This window comes from Podarcis raffonei, chromosome 2, assembly GCF_027172205.1.
Source record: "Podarcis raffonei isolate rPodRaf1 chromosome 2, rPodRaf1.pri, whole genome shotgun sequence".
NCBI lineage: Eukaryota > Metazoa > Chordata > Lepidosauria > Squamata > Lacertidae > Podarcis > Podarcis raffonei.
In genome coordinates this window covers 25,117,673-25,134,887 of record NC_070603.1, presented here as the reverse complement: position 1 = coordinate 25,134,887, position 17,215 = coordinate 25,117,673, and the positions used below count along the sequence as shown (strand labels likewise).

Sequence of the window (17,215 nt, the reverse complement as noted above, 5' to 3'; positions counted from 1 at the left end):
AATGTAGCTACCTTTGTATGTTTTCAGGATAGAAAGTGATACATCCCAAAGTACTAAGGCATGCCTGCATCTACTGTAATATATGAAGCAGTTCTTGGTGTTGTTGAAACGGGAATTGGCACAGATTGGCGTTTGTTTTTATACATTCCTCTGATGCAGGGTTTGGCATGGTACTCGCAGCAGCGTAGCTAGCTGCTCGGGCACTGGGGGCTGTGCGCCCTGGACAGGGTAGTTGCCCATGGGGGCGGGGCAAGCCACCCATTGGGTGAGGCAAGCTGGGGCAGGTGCCAGCCACCTCCCCTCAGCTGGAGGGTGGCTGTGGCTGGGAGAGAGGTGGCAACTGGGGAACCCCTGCAAGATATGCACCACACCTATCACATCCCACTGGAGGGCGCCCCACAGCCCTAGTGCTGCCCATGGGTATTCCCCTTGTGGCACCCACAACCCCTGTGGTTCTATGAAAACAAGTTTCTTGTTTTCCTCATGGTTGCAGAGAGAAGTTTGATTCTTGGATGTCAAATAGTGCTCAAGAATGCAAACGAATGAGAACAAAATATCCTCTTTCTCATTCCCCCACCCAATCCCATCCATCTATCTTATCTTTATATTAAAATTTTCTCTCTCTCTATCCAGGGTCTTTCAAGGGTTGTAGCAGTTTCCAACTATGGAAGTTGTTGAAAAGGCTTCAGCAACTGCCGTATTGCATTAAACAAGTTACAATGTGATTTTTCCGGTCACATTAATCATGTGCAATTAAGGTGCAGGATGAGTCTCCTGTCTTCACTGTGCTTCCATTGTGGTTGTTAGTGCTGTGCAATAAATCCTGAGGAACTGGTCATTGCCTTAAACAGGATGTGGAGAAAGGTGAACTTGAGGTCTGACATCTTATCACTTTATAATGGGGGGGGGGGAGGGAAGCAACCTCTGAGCCAGAAATATATTACTGTGAACAGGAAATATCTTTGCTCTGAGCCAAAATGCAAGAAACAAAGGACATTGAAGGAAGTCATCAGGGAGCATGTTTCAAACAAACAAAAGGCAGAAGGCTTTCATACTGGTTGCTGCCTAGTTGGTCTATGAAACACTTTGCCATAGGGCACAGTGAATGAAAGTCAAATTAGTTCAACACATGATGTGACACATTCTAGGTTCAGATGTTAGGTGGATTGGGGGTGTTTCCTGCTGTTTAGGGGATCTGGAAGTGAACACAAGTGGAGGGATCATTCCATACAATGCTAGAGATGTGAGCTCCTGTTGCAGTTATTTTGTTTTGATAATAAAACCATACTGATAAGAATATAAAACTGTGGGCAAATTAAAGGGAGCACAGATGGATTAGATTCTTAAGCTGAGGAAGGGAACTCCAAGAAATGGCATTGCCTTGTTGGATCAGATTAAAAGTCCATTAATTCAGCAGTCTGTCTCCAATACTGCCCAGATCAGTGTCTCTGGAAGTTCAAACTATGTCATAGCTAACCCCTGTTTGTCTCCAGGCATTTGGTAATTAGAAGTTTATTTCCTGTGGTCACAGACGGTCAGAAAAGCCAGTCATGTGACATGGTATGTAAACACGTTCTACAAACAAATCATAGGTTAAATTATTTTCGGGCAAAATGTGTAAAATCTTAGTGGAAGCACTGTCTTCTGAATGGGAAAGACTCCTTCTCTTTGGCATAGGGGCACCACAAATTAAAAGTCTCTTGTGTCTGCCCATCTGGCTTCCAGATGCGCCTGCTTCAGGACAAATTAAGGTTTCCAGGGTGAATTAGAGCCCAATAAACTAGGCTGGGCTTCTGCATGAGTACGCTCATCGTTAGATGGAACATCCCTGTGCAACATCTGCCACATTCGGACATCATTCTAAGCTTTCAGTCCTTCATGAGTCGGAATATGTGCAAGTGGCTTTCACCTGCATGCAGCCCCTTTTTGCCACTTTACTCTTCCCCTTTGTGCGAGTAGCAAAAAACCCCCACCAGGATTCTGAACATTAATAATAGATTATTGTTCAGTCTAAACCTGGAACTTAAGATTAAGAGCTTCCAAATGAGCCAACTTCAAAGCCCTAGTCTAAATCTTGCTTTTAATCCTGGCTTGTATGGAAGCGCGTAACCATAGTTCCCAGTCTGGACAAATCAACAAACTATGGTTAAGAGTCGAATTCTGACATGTTTTGCAAAGCAGCAGGAGAGGGGCTGCATTCAGGTTTACACTGTGCATATCCTGAGCTATGATTGAAAGCTTAGTGTGATATCCAGGCATGACCAACCTTTATCTTCCTTTTGATTCAGTTTTCTGGGCTCACTATTAGAAGAGACAGCCTTAGTCCTTCATCATAGATGTGGGAATTTGTGTGCATGTGTGTAGTATAAATCCCATCTTGATTTCCATAGTGCTTGCTGTCTCAGCAGTAATATAACCTGGCTCACTTTCATTCCCATTTAAAGATGGAGAACTGACTCTGACTTGACCAAAACCACCCAGTAAAGCCATAGCAAATGGGAGACTTAGAACCTAGACATAACACACTCCAAGGCTATGCCACAGCATCAATGTTACTACTGCTATTTGACTCTTACTTTGCATCTGCTGAGTGCTAGGTGCTGTATAGTAGTCGTCGTCTTCTTTGGCGATCACTCCTAGCCGAGTAAGATTATCTTCCATAAACACGGTTTTAACAGTGAGTCCGTAAGTGATTGTGGAGACCAATTCTGGATCCACACGCCCTTCCACAAAGGGGACATAGGTTTCCGGGCGGGAGTTGATCATAGCGAGGGTTTGCCAAATGTGCCTTCCTCTTAGCACGTTTCTCCCTTTCATCCTGGGTTCGAGTGTCTTCAAAGCCCATGGCACTTTTGGTAAAGTCTGTTCTCCAATTGGAGCGCTCGCAGGCCAGTGTTTCCCAGTTGTCATTGTTTATACTACATTTTTTAAGATTTGCCTTGAGAGAGTCTTTAAACCGCTTTTGTGGACCACCAGCATAACGCTTTTCATTTTTAAGTTCGGAATAGAATACAGTGGTACCCCAGGCTACATACACTTCAGGTTACAGACGCTTCAGGTTAAAGACTCCGCTAGCCCAGAAATAGTGCTTCAGGTTAAGAACTTTGCTTCAGGACGAGAACAGAAATCGGGCTCCGGCGGCGCGGCAGCAGCAGGAGGCCCCATTAGCTAAAGTGGTGCTTCAGGTTAAGAACAGTTTCAGGTTAAGTACGGACCTCCAGAACAAATTAAGTACTTAACCTGAGGTACCACTGTAGTTGCTTTGGAAGATGATAATCAGGCATCCATATAGTATAGGGGCAGGGGAGCAACACAACACCTAACCAAAAGCTTTAGAGTCTACATTGGATGGAGAGGATAAAAGTACAGGAAGAAGAGGTCAGGACAGTTTACATTTTAGATGTGGGTGGGAAAGAAGAATCCGGTAACTGAAAAAGTGCATGTGAGGTAAGCCTAGAAGAGAGTCAAAAAAAGGCTTTGCTGAAGAAGTGGATTGTGAGGAGGAAGTTAAAAGAAAAGAAGCAAGTGCTTCAAAAAATGTGAAGAAATTGTTCCAGGCATGAAATACCAGGGCAGAAGGTAAGAAGTTGGAAAATGAGACAGGGAGTGTCATCAGCAGCAGATGAACTTTGCTCTTGTCTAAATGTTGATGGTCCTGCTCCCATATTTGGAGCGTCAGTAAATGAACATGAGACATAGCTAGTCCCTATCTCCCACATAACTTTTTAAAGCTAAGGATCCTTCTGTTACTGATTGCATTCTGTGCAATACCTAAGATCTACAGCTTCTAATAATAGAAGTAAAGCTACCTCTGCAGCCCTTCATGTGAGCCGACGTTTCAGAGGAAATTTACGTAAGATAGGAATAAGCATCCTGGGCTGTGCCATTTTAGACTGCAAGACAAAGGCTGTATGTTTGAATGGTCCCTAACATAAAACTTCCTGCACTTAAGGGCAGTAGTATTTTGAGGGGGTAGTTTTGGGGTCAGAAGGTTTCCCCCTGGCAGCTGGGTTTCCATGTGTAGCTTTTCTTGGATATTGGGGAAACATTCAGAAAAACAGCCCTCTCTACCTGCATGGTGGGATGGTTGTATGAAATTAGGTTTTTTATTTTTTTTTAAATGATATTTTATTCAAATTTCAAAAAAGAGTTTACAAAAATAATAAAATGATAAAGAAAACAAACAATAAAAAATACAGAGTAGAAAAAAAAGAAAATAGAAAAAACAGTAAAAAAATGAGTCCATCTTTCAATGTCTTATTTTTCATTCACTTGTTTCCCTGACCTCCTCACAGCTCCCTTTTTTGTATTCCATTTCGAATGGTTAATTCAGCAAATCCTTTCCCTCTTTGTTTTTATCTTAGTTCTTTATCTTGACATACTATAACCTTATAATTTCATCTATTTAATAAATCATTTTTACATACTCCTTTTTAACATTGTTACTAAAACCACTTCATTTCATTCCAGCATCATTTTAACATTCATTAATTTTGCAGTGTTTCTGTAAATAGTCCTTAAATTTCTTCCAGTCTTCTTCCACCAACTCTTCCCCCTGGTCTCGGATTCTGCCAGTCATTTCTGCCAATTCCATATAGTCCATCACTTTCATCTGCCATTCTTCCAGAGTGGGTAAATCTTGTGTCTTCCAATACCTTGCAATAAGTATTCTTGCTGCTGTTGTGGCGTACATAAAAAAAGTTCTATCCTTCTTTAACACCAATTGGCCGACCATGCCCAGGAGAAAGGCCTCTGGTTTCTTCAGGAAGGTATATTTAAATACCTTTTTCATTTCATTATATATCATCTCCCAGAAAGCCTTAATCCTTGGGCACGTCCACCAAAGGTGAAAGAATGTACCTTCATTATCTTTACATTTCCAACATTTATTATCGGGCAAATGGTAGATTTTTGCAAGCTTGACTGGTGTCATGTACCACCTGTATATCATTTTCATAATATTCTCTCTTAAGGCATTACATGCCGTAAATTTCATACATGTGGTCCACAACTGTTCCCAGTCAGCAAACATAATGTTATGTCCAACATCTTGTGCCCATTTAATCATAGCAGATTTAACCGTTTCATCCTGGGTGTTCCATTTCAGCAGCAAGTTATACATTCTTGAAAGTATCTTAGTTTTGGGGTCTAACAGTTCTGTTTCCAATTTTGATTTTTCCACCTGGAAGCCAATTTTTTTGTCCAAATTGTAAGCCTCCCTTATTTGATAATAATGAAGCCAATCTTGCACTTTATCTTTTAATTTCTCAAAACTCTGCAATTTCAATTTATCTCCTTCTTGTTCCAGAATTTCCCAATATTTTGAATGGGGCTGATAAAGATCTGAACTCAGAATATGCTCCGCCTTTCTGGGAAACAGAATGGTGGAGCAACATCCCTTCCCTTCCTGCTCAGATAATTCTGAGTGACAGCTTTCACAATATACCCAATGTCATCAGTATCTGGCAGCCTCCCTTGTTATGCCATTCTAGAACTGTGTTTCTCTAGAACTACTTAAAAGGCCATTGCAGCGTTTTAATTCTCTCTTGTGTCACATTTCCTGCTTTACAGGTTTGCTTCTCTTATTTATATCTGATTCATGCCTGCCAGGTTGCAAATTGCTATATAATGGTGCCATTCAGATCCCAATGGGATTGTTTGTCCAAGGTTTGAGTTGCTGGTGTGCTAAAGATCCAGTGCACATTTATTTTGAGAAGCGAAGTTGCATTTATTTTTGTGCTTTGGGATTTGAATCTATGGCCAAGTGGGGAAATGAGGATTATGGAAAAGATCAGCAGTACCTGCGTGTCACTTTATATGCACGCACACAAAATCTCTGTTTAGAAATGTAAAACCTGGTACATGAAGAAGTATCAGATAAATTATATTGGAAGTTAAATGTGGATTATTTGGAAAGAGACAGGAAGATGTCTCTTAACTAATATATAAATGTAATGCCTGTGTCTTATAGTTTGGGGTAGGGGAAGTAACAAGGAAGTGAGCTGCCAAACATTAGAGGACAGCATTTTGCCTATTTTGCTTTCATTACTTACCTGGTTGGGTTCACTCTGAAGCCCAAATGTCGCCTTATTCCAGTAAGTATCTCTATCAGTTAAGGGAGCAATCTGACTCACACTGCCTAGCCAGCTGAAGGGCCTCAGGAAGCTAAGTCCTGCTCTGCCAGCAGAGATGGAAGTAGGCTAGCAGGTCAACATCCCACTGGATGTCCTCTGGCCCACATGTGGAAAGCTCTGCTGGAATAGGCGTTCCCATTGAAGGAGCAGGGAGAAAAAGTATGCATCTGAGGTGGGAACAGAGATATCACATCCTAAGCCTCTTTGTTCCCTTGATATACCTCTGGAACTAAGGTGCTAGGGTAGTTAATTCCCTGCCCACAGTGAGGTGGGGGAAGAGGATGTGGCAGTTACTCTGCCAGCAGATCTTCTCCTTTCACCTTAGTCGATGTAAGGTAGGATTTCTCTGTTCATTGGATCTCATTGCTATCACCACTGTGTATGATATCTTCAGCCCAGGGATGGGGAAAATCTTGGCGGAATTGTAATCGTGTCTACTAAAAAGTACTGTATTTTTCGCTCTACAAGACGCACCAGACCACAAGACGCACCTAGTTTTTGGAGGAGGAAAACAAAAAAAATATTCTGAATCTCAGAAGCCAGAACAGCAAGAGGGATCGCTGCGCAGTGAAAGCAGCAATCCCTCTTGCTGTTCTGGCTTCTGGGATAGCTGTGCAGCCTGCATTTGCTCCATAAGACGCACACACATTTCCCCTTACTTTTTAGGAGGGAAAAAGTGAGTCTTATAGAGCAAAAAATGCGGTAGGTCCTACTGAGTTCAGTGGGGCTTACTCCTAGTTAGGCGTGCTTAGGATTGCAGTCATAAACAGGTTGACAGATTAACAGCGTAATCCTATGCATGTTTAGTTGGAAGTAAATCCCACTGTATTCATTTGGGTTTAGGATTGTACCTTCTTATGCATTTTGTTATGCCTCTTTTATTCAGTCTCCTAATTGCCTACTCATTCTCAACTTCAACCACTAGTCAGGAAAGGTAGGAAGATTAGCTTGCATATGTCAATATATCTGACAGGTGTGGGAGGCAAAGTAGAAAGCGTGTTAGTTAGCAAGTGTGTGTATATGTGTGAAAATTTGCTTGTTGAGCATTTGAACAAAGAGCGTTGGAAGGAAACTGATAGGGACGCTTGTATGTTATATGCAAATGTGTCGTCTTCATTTTAGGATATTTTAAGGTAATCACAAATGAAACATTGACATGTACAACTGCTTAGATCAAGCAAGTCAGCATGACAGCAGTTAAATGTAATGCTTTGTACCTGCTGTGTGTACATTTGGCAGGGCAAGCCAACTGTTGCAGAACTGTCATCTGATAGTTTCATTGGTCACGTAACTACATAATGTGCAGGCACAGGGTTATTATGGTCTGATAGCACACGATTCTGCAAACTTTCTGAGGTTGAGCAAGCCACTGCCTTTTCAATTTCTGGATGGGATGCTGCCTATGAACTTAATACTTGAGAGCTCTGTGTACACTTCCTTGAGCTCTGCGGAAGAAAGGTAGGATATAAATGTAATAAATACGTATATGTTGAGCAAACTAGCCTTCTTCTCCCGGTGGAGAACGGGCACAGGGGCTCACCGCCTGTGGTCCTCCACTTGATGCTGCACTACATTACTGATGATTGGCCATGCTGTCTGGAACTTACGGGACCTATAACCCTACAGGTGCCACAGCTGTGCTTTAGGTTTTTAAGCCACAGCTGAAGCAAAGTCTTAAGTACCATTTGCTGCATCTGGTTGCGTTCAGTCTCGTTATCATTGTCTCTTCCAGCTACCCACCTGCAGTTTTAATTTAGATTGTATGCTCCTTGGAGCAGGGACTTGTCGCTCCACTCTTTCACTGCTCTTTAAATTATGTATAGATGACTTACAAATCTATACAAATAATAATGGCTGTGATGTGTGTAATATTTGCACATCTGCTTGCTACCCTGTATCATCTTAAGTACAGATGTGCTGCTGCTTCATCTCCCTAATACAAGCCCTTATTATCCCAGGAAAACTTATAAAGTTTCTTAATTTTCACCCTTCCAGTTGGTTCTGCATGCTCATGGGTTAGTCTCTCGTCATAGTATCCCTCCTCCCTGTTCTCAGTACTTCCACATCTGGGTCCCTGTTGGCTTCTTAGGGCTTGGGCAGTGCTGTTCCTTTCTCTAAATCTTCCTTGTTTTTTGTAAGTAGCTTGTAACCTTTTAGCTGCGAGGTAAGATTTTTAGACTTGTAACCGTAGGCACCTTTCTGAATGAGTTCCTTAACCCCGTAGGTCTTTCCCCTAATTTTGCTGTCAAACCCATCAGATCCAATTTTCCTATTGCCAAACAATCATTCTGGTTCAGAATGTGCCAAGCTTTGACGTAATCAGTGCTTGTATTATCTTTTGCAGTTCCCTGGCTATTGGAACCAGAACTGGGTACAGGCTTTTTTCCTTGAGTTCTGTGGAGCAGCTGGATCAGGTCCATGAAAGCAGTAAGTCCATTCTGTTTTGATACAACAAAATATTGGCTGATGACAGGCATTATCCTGCATTACAGCACTTTAATCTGCCTCAATGGAGCAATTCCATTTTATCATTCCTGCTAGAAAACAGATGGCATATCTTGGCCGCAGCCTTGCTTGTGTTCAAACTGCACTAGATGCAGCTGCGTTAAAGGGACAGTTGCCCACAAAGACAGCATAAAACAGTGGTGGAGATTCTTCCTTGTTTTGGACACCAGTATGAATCTAAAGCAGTCTTGAGCCTATTTGCATTAGTAGTTCAGTCCCAATCATTCTGCTGTGAGTTGGAGCAAATTACATGCACAGCTGTGCAATCTTCACTGACTTGTGGGGATCAAGCAAACGTTTTCAAATATCCAGAGCTGTATCTCCAAAGTAAAAAGGCGCGATCACTACTGGGAAAACACAGTTGTGTGTTGCAGTAAAGAGTCTGAGAATTTAGAGGGGGAAGCTTCGATGTGAAACAATGACCTTTTTATTCGTAAAGGCAGCCCAGCTGGCCTGCAGTAACTTATGTGAAGTCCGGATAGCTCAGTTGGTTAGACCATGGTGCTGATAATGCCAAGGTTGCAAGTTTGGTCCCCATATAGGACAGCTGCATATTCTTGCTATTGCAGGGGGTTAGAATAGATGATCCTCAGGGTCCCTTCCAACTCTACAATTCTATGATTCTATGTTACATGCAGATCCAGAATGTGATCTTAGTGGGTCCCTTGAAATGCTTCCATAGCCATGTGGGAGCTCTTCCATAAGTGATGTTGTTGAGCTCCTTTTTTTTTTAATGATCAGCTGTATGTGTGATTTGAACTAATATTTCAGTGACCTGACCAAAAGTGCAGGGATCAATCACAGGGATATCCCACGTGGAATCTCCCCTGCTGCTGCCCCACAAGTAGAGTGCCATGGTCAGGATATTCAAGATTGACCTGCCCCTTCACCCCATTTGGCTCATCATAGGCGACAGCAGAGAACTGGCTGCAAAACATGCCATTGAAGCTCAAGACCAACCTTTTGTCAAGCATCCTCTCCTTGAAAGCCTTCAAATAAGAGACTCTTATTGTCACCTCAACTCTGCCTCTGCCCACCCAATGTTGAGTGATATACATGGGACAGTTTCCTTCTTTTTAACCCAAGCCTATCTTGAGAGTCCCATGGACTGCAAGAAGATCAAATCCATTCTGAAGGAAATCAGCCCTGAGTGCTCACTGGAAGGGCAGATCCTGAAGCTGAGGCTCCAATACTCTGGCCACCTCATGAGAAGAGAAGACTCCCTGGAAAAGACCCTGATGTTGGGAAAGATTGAGGGCACAAGGAGAAGGGGACGACAGAGGACGAGATGGTTGGACAGTGTTCTCGAAGCTACCAGCATGAGTTTGACCAAACTGCAGGAGGCAGTGGAAGACAGGAGTGCCTGGTGTGCTCTGGTCCATGGGGTCACGAAGAGTCGGACACGACTAAACGACTAAACAACAACAACAAATCATTCTGTAGTTCAAACCCATTGCCTTTTCTGCTTTCCTTTGGTGTATTGCTGGTTCCCCTATTGCTGATGGTAGGCATGATCAAGTGGCTTTATCACTTTAATATCAATGGAAATTATATAAGTGCTGAAATGAATGACTTAAAAATGTTTACCCTTGGCTGGGTCAGGTGTTTTCCTCCATATATTTCAAAATTGCCCACACGTTTTTGCCTAATCTCGCTGCCACACACCCCTGCCCCCCGCAACCTTCAAGCCTCCTTTGCTCAAGGTTCAGTATTTCCATGAGGTCATCGTAGAGAGGAGTAAAGCTGTGTTTTCAGGCACTTGGAATATTATGTTCCCATTAACAGCCTAAAGTGGCCTTTGCTTTGTATGCCACAGAACCACATTCTTTTTGAAGAGCTCGTAGTCTCGGGCATGGTTTGGGTTGCAAACACGGTGGGGAAATGATTTTATAAAGCATACTTAGAAGTGCTTAAACAAGATTAGAAAATCGAAACAAAGGGGCAAAGATCAGCTTTCCATTTAAATGAAATACACATCCTGCGCTGTGGTTGCTGTCATTAGCGTTTCACTTTAAATACCTCTTTTAAAAAAGGCTTCCATTTGGCTGCATGCTCTCATGCAACTTAGCAACACAAAGATATACATTTGTCAGCCAAGGTCTGCCCACTTATTGCAGGTCAGTTTAAAACTATGCTGAACTGTGTCCTTGGGTAGCACTCTGTGACCAGATTGTGACAATGTACTTCAGGGCAACCTGACCTCCCAGTTTTGTTTGTTTGTTTGTGTGTGTGTGTGTGTGTGTGTGTTTTGAGCCACAAGTAAATCATTCAGCTGCACCTTCCACAACACTGCTGAAATCCCACCTCTCCTGTCTTTTCCTGCAGTCACAAATACGGTTGATGATAATTTTTCTCTTCAGCTGTTTTTTTTAAAACTTTGCATATAGGAAGATCCATATTTCTACCACTTTCAGTTATAGCCTGACCCTTTGCATACTTAAAGGTAAAGGTAAAGGGACCCCTGACCATTAGGTCCAGTCGCGGACGACTCTGGGGTTGCGGTGCTCATCTCGCTCTATAGGCCGAGGGAGCTGGTGTTTGTCCGCAGACAGCTTCCAGGTCATGTGGCCAGCATGACTAAGCTGCTTCTGGCGAATCAGAGCAGTGCACAGAAACGTGTTTATCTTCCCGCCGGAGCGGTACCTATTTATCTACTTGCACTTTGATGCGCTTTCAAACTGCTAGGTGGGCAGGAGATGGGACCGAGCAATGGGAGCTCACCCCGTCGCGGGGATTCGAACCACTGACCTTCTGATCGGCAAGTCCTAGGCCCTTACGCATACGTAAAGGTAAAGGTACCCCTGCCCGTACGGGCCAGTCGTGTCTGACTCTAGGGTTGTGCGCCCATCTCACTTAAGAGGCCGGGGGCCAGCGCTGTCCGGAGACACTTCCGCGTCACGTGGCCAGCGTGAAGAAGCTGCTCTGGCGAGCCAGCACCAGCGCAGCACACGGAAACACCGTTTACCTTCCCGCTATAAAGCGGTACCTATTTATCTACTTGCACTTAAGAGTGCTTTCGAACTGCTAGGTGGGCAGGAGCTGGGACCGAAAGACGGGAGCTCACCCCGCCGCGGGGATTCGAACCACCGACCATACGATCGGCAAGCCCTAGGCGCTGAGGTTTTACCCGCGTCTATGCATACTTACACAGATGTAAATCTCACTGTGTTCAGTGGATCTTACTCTCAATTACATTATTTAGATAATTAAATGGGTATAGATTACATACATGTATTGTATGTCTCCATAATGGCTGCCTTTGGATGCCAAAGTAGACCATGGTTTAATGTTTTGAGAAAAAGCCTGTGTGACTCTTGGGTTCATGTACAAACGCCTTCCCCTTCTCTGGTGTGACTGTAAAATAAATTTTAGATTTACTTCAATTACGGTAAATGTGTTGTCTGTGATTAGACTGGGTAAACTTAATTACTGCTAGCAGAATCAAGCCAGCTTCATAAACTATGGTTTGAAGTTGACTTGTTTCCATTAACAATAGTTAAGGTTGATCTGTTCATGTGTAGGTTTGGACCACATAGCAAGCTGCAGTTAATCTAAAACGGAAGCAAAAGGGTTGTGGCCTTGGTGGAGAAGGAGAAGGAAGCGCATGAACCTGAGGCTCACTGCAATTCATTTTTGTAATGCTAAACCATGGTTTAGCACTATGTCCAAAGCAGCCTATTGTTATTCCAGTTGAAATGTAGGCAGGGAGATCTACAGAAATATCTAAATTTCCTTTTAAGGCCATCTAGGCCTCAATACAATACAAAAAAATAAAGTAAACATAATATTGTAAAAGGACAACATAAATTTCACACAAATAGAACAGCAGCAGCAATAAAAATCCAATTCAAAGTACCTCCCCCTTCCCCCAAAGCCTGAGCAGAGGCTACAAGTTGTGTGAAGATGTACTTTGTTTTATCTGTCCTGAATCTTCCATCATTCAGCTTCATTGGATTACCCCAAATTCTATTATTATAAGAGATGGTGAAAACCCCCCCCATCTACTTCCTCCTTTCTGTCTAGTCTATCTCTGTATGGTGGGAAACTCCTGCTGCAAATACCGCAGACAACCCAAGTGGATTACATTAGGGTCCGTGGCTGGGATCCCATTGTTTAAAACCAGAGATCTTTTTGCATTCTGAAATTCTTTTATGATGTCCCGCAACATTTCTGTTGCATTAGCTGGCAAGCAGACATTTGAACTCACACAGTCTGTCTAAGATTGTAAAAAAAAACACAACCCTGCTAGTTTGGCTCATGCGACTAAACAGCTGTTAGCAAAGATAGCGTGGGTGCAGGTTGACTTTAGGACTGGGGCCAGGAAGAGAACTTTATAATCTAATACTGTGTCCACTGGCCTAGAAACCTTCCCCTTTTCTCTAGTTTCAGCCTTCCTTCAGGAAGGACGGGTCATCCCTTCCAACTGTGGCTGTCAAACAGGGAAGGGGTGAGATTATGTACATCTTGTCCCTTCCGTCTGGAAACCCATTTTGTTTCCTCCCACTTGACAGAGCCTTGTATCTCCTTTTTTTTTTTTTGGAATAATATTTATTAACGTTTCAAAGAAATTACAAAAAAAGAAAAAAGAAAAGAAAAATAAAAAAGAACAAAAAATACAAAATACAGAAAAGTAGAAAACAGTTAAAAACAATTCAGTCTTTCCATATCTTGTCTTTCATTTACTTATTTCCCTGACCTCCTCACACCTCCCTTTTTTGTATTCTAATTCAATAGTTGTTTCAGCAAATCCTTACCCTTTTGGCTTTTATCTTAATATTTTATCTTAATATATTGTAACTTTACATTTTCACCTGTTAACAATTCCTCTTTACTTAATCCTTTTATCTTTCCTGCTAAAACCACATAGTTTAATTCCAACCTCTTTCTAACATTCCTTAATTTTACAATATTTCTGTAGATAGACTTTAAATTTCTTCCACTCTTCTTCCACCGACTCTTCTCCTTGGTCTCGGATTCTGCCAGTCATCTCAGCCAATTCCATGTAGTCCATCACCTTCATCTGCCATTCTTCCCGGGTGGGTAGATCTTGTGTTTTCCAATACTTTGCGATGAGTATTCTTGCTGCTGTCGTAGCATACATAAAGAAAGTTCTATCCTCCTTTAGCACCAACTGGCCGACCATGCCCAAGAGAAAGGCCTCTGGTTTCTTCTGGAAGGTATATTTAAATACCTTTTTCATTTAATTATAAATCATCTCCCAGAAGGTCTTAATCTTTGGGCACGTCCACCAAAGGTGAAAAAAGGTACCTTCACATTCTTTACATTTCCAACATTTATTATCGGGCAGGTGATAAATTTTTGCAAGCTTGACTGGATTCATGTACCACCTGTAAATCATTTTCATAATATTCTCTCTTAAGGCATTACATGCCGTAAATTTCATACCTGTGGTCCATAACTGTTCCCAGTCAGCAAACATAATGTTGTGTCCAACATCCTGTGCCCATTTAATCATAACAGATTTAACCGTTTCATCCTGTGTATTCCATTTCAACAGCAAGTTATACATTCTTGACAGGTTCTTAGTTTTAGGTTCTAACAATTCTGTTTCCAATTTTGATTTTTCCACCTGAAAACCTATTTTTTTGTCCAAATTATATATCTCCCTTATTTGATAATAATGAAGCCAATCTCGTACTTTGTTTTTTAATTTATCAAAGCTCTGCAGTTTTAATCTATCTCCTTCTTGTTCCAAAATTTCCCAATACTTCGGCCAATTTGCCTCCATATTGAGTTTTTTCAGAGCCTTAGCTTCCATTGGTGACAACCACCTTGGGGTTTTGTTTTCAAGCAAATCTTTATATCTTATCCACACATTAAACAATGCTTTCCTGACAATATGGTTTTTAAACGATTTATGCGCTTTGACTTTGTCATACCACAAGTAAGCATGCCACCCAAAGACATTATTAAATCCTTCCAAATCCAAAATGTCCGTGTTCTCAAGAAGCAGCCATTCTCTCACCCAGCAAAAAGCGGCTGATTCATAGTAAAGCTTCAAGTCTGGCAGGGCAAATCCACCTCTTTCTTTAGCATCAGTTAAAATCTTAAATTTTATTCGGGGTTTCTTGCCCTGCCAGACAAATCTAGAGATATCTCTCTGCCACTTCTTGAAACACTCCATTTTATCCAAAATTTGCAATGTTTGAAACAAAAACAACATCCTTGGCAATACATTCATCTTTATCGCAGCAATTCGGCCTAGCAATGATAGCTTCAGTTTTGACCATATTTCTAAATCCTTTTTCACTTCCATCCAACATTTTTCATAGTTATCCTTAAACAGATTTACATTCTTGGCAGTCATGTTAACCCCTAGGAATTTCACTTTCTTAACCAGTGTTAGCCCTGTCTCCTTCTGAAACCTTTCTTTCTCCATCACTGTTAAATTTTTCTCTAAGACTTTAGTTTTCATCTTATTCAACTTAAATCCCGCTACTTGTCCAAATTCTTGAATCAGTTCCAGTACTCTTTTGGTACTAGATTCTGGCTCCTGTAATGTTAAAACTAAGTCATCAGCGAATGCTTTCAATTTATACTGTTTGGCTCCGACTTGTATACCCTTTACCAATTGATCCCTTCTAATCATATTGAGCAAAACCTCCAGTACCGATATAAAAAGCAATGGGGAAATTGGACAGCCCTGTCGTGTTCCTTTCTCAATCTTAAATTCTTCTGAAATTACATTGTTCACAATTAATTTTGCTTTTTGTTCTGAATAAATAGCACCTATACCGTTTTCAAAACCTTGGCCTACCCCCATTCCCTGTAAATTTTTCTTCATAAAGCTCCAAGAAATATTATCAAAGGCTTTCTCCGCGTCCACAAATATCAAAACTGCTTTAGTATTAATATTCACTTGTAATTTTTCTAAAATATTAATTATATTCCTTGTATTGTCTGACAAGTGCCTCCCCGGGAGAAAGCCCGCTTGGTCTTTATGAATTTCTTCCACCAATACCTTTTTTAATCTTTTAGCCATAATTTCAGCAAAAATTTTGTAATCCACATTAAGTAGAGATATGGGACGATAGTTCTTAAGCTGTGTCTTTTCAGACTCTGTTTTCGGTATAAGTGTAATATAAGCTTCTTTCCACAACTCTGGAACCTTTTTCCCCTCCAAGATTTCATTACAAACTTCCTTCAAAGGCTGTACTAACAAATCTTTCAAAGATCTATAATATCTTGAGGTCAAACCATCCGGCCCTGGGGATTTGCCCAATTTCATATTCTGAAGACAGAGCCTTGTATCTCCAGGGAGGTTGTCTTATTTTATCAGCTTGCCTTGGGCATTTCCCCTTTCCCCTTTTTGTTGGGGTGCATGTCCCCTAAGCTAGGAGGAAGAAAAAAAAGTATTATAAGAGCTTATTATACCACACACCCCTCTCATAGTAGGAGAACTGGCTTCTCAAGTTAGCATCATACAGATACTGTAAAAGAAGCTGATTGTAAATTCCTTCTGGAGATGAGCCATTTGCCTCTGACTTCCCTATCCCTGAACGTGACCTATGCGAAGGCTAATCTTTGGCAAACAGTTGATGACTCAGCATTTTGCCCTTTTGCATATATGATTCTCCTCTCCTTAGCAAGAGCTTTTCCATCTCTTTTCATTTCACCCCACAGATGAAATCCCGGATGTTTACATCGTAGAGCGCCTCTTCTCTAGCAGCCTGGTGGTGGTGGTGAGTCGCACAAAGCCTCGGCAGATGAACGTCTACCATTTCAAGAAAGGGACCGAAATCTGTAACTACAGTTACTCTAGCAATATCCTCTCTGTCCGGCTCAATCGGCAGGTAAGAGGGTAGGGACTTTGCTCACTCTCAAGTCGTAAAGATGTGTGATCTGAATTTTCTTGTTCATACTGTTTGTGTCTTAGTCTTGCTACAACCATTTCAGAAGAACTATTCCCCTTGGATTGCAAGTAGTTATCCATCTCTGCCCCCGCCCCCAAGTACTCCTTTTAGCTCAGGGTCGGGGAACATTGCTGGACTCCAAGCCTCACCATCCCTTGCCATTTGCAGTCTACCCATCTTCTGTACATTGCAGCATCATTTCATGATTTAGGAAGCAGGAACTGCCTTAGCCCAGCCTGGCTCTGGTTCTTACTTTACAAAACCTTCATAAGAGCAAAGTTTGTTTCTCTGTGCGTGTGCTGTTATTTTTCTTGATTGGACTCCTTAGTGGAAAACCTTAGTTTTGAAAATGGAAGAATCGTTTTCAATGGAGCTGCTGGCTTCCAGCACAGTTATTAGTTGCACATGTTGGCAAAACTATGCTTTGGTTTCCAAGTGGTGAGAGGTTTCAACTGGTGGGAAGAACTAACCACTCCCCACCCCTGAAATGTGAATATAGCAGATTCCTTTGGAGCAGAGGTTCTGCTACTAATTCTTGTTGGGTTGCATCTTGGCCACTGGTTGTCAGCAGTGTAGCTCCTGGCTTTTGACAAAGTGTCTCTGAGGCTTCTCTATTGCCCTGGCTAGAAGTGCAGAGTGATTCAGCTTACACCCGTATGTGCTGACATTGCATTCAGTGGTGGTTGTGCTGTAGAACATCAA

At 42.0% G+C, this 17,215-nt stretch overlaps 1 protein-coding gene across 3 annotated transcripts in view; it reads left to right on the top strand.

Moving 5' to 3' along the window:
- The window catches only part of WIPI1 (WD repeat domain, phosphoinositide interacting 1), a 50,718-nt gene that overhangs the window by 3,198 nt on the left and 30,305 nt on the right, over positions 1-17,215 (top strand). For 2 of the 3 annotated variants that reach the window (XR_008328747.1, XM_053375388.1), the window contains exons 2-3: positions 8,479-8,561; positions 16,284-16,453. Coding sequence is in view for 2 of the 3 variants with exons in the window: in XM_053375388.1 (XP_053231363.1) it covers positions 8,479-8,561; positions 16,284-16,453 (253 nt within the window). In the remaining variant the exon portion in view is untranslated. The remainder of the gene's footprint in view (positions 1-8,478; positions 8,562-16,283; positions 16,454-17,215) is intronic. The other variant, XM_053375389.1, reaches the window with a different exon arrangement.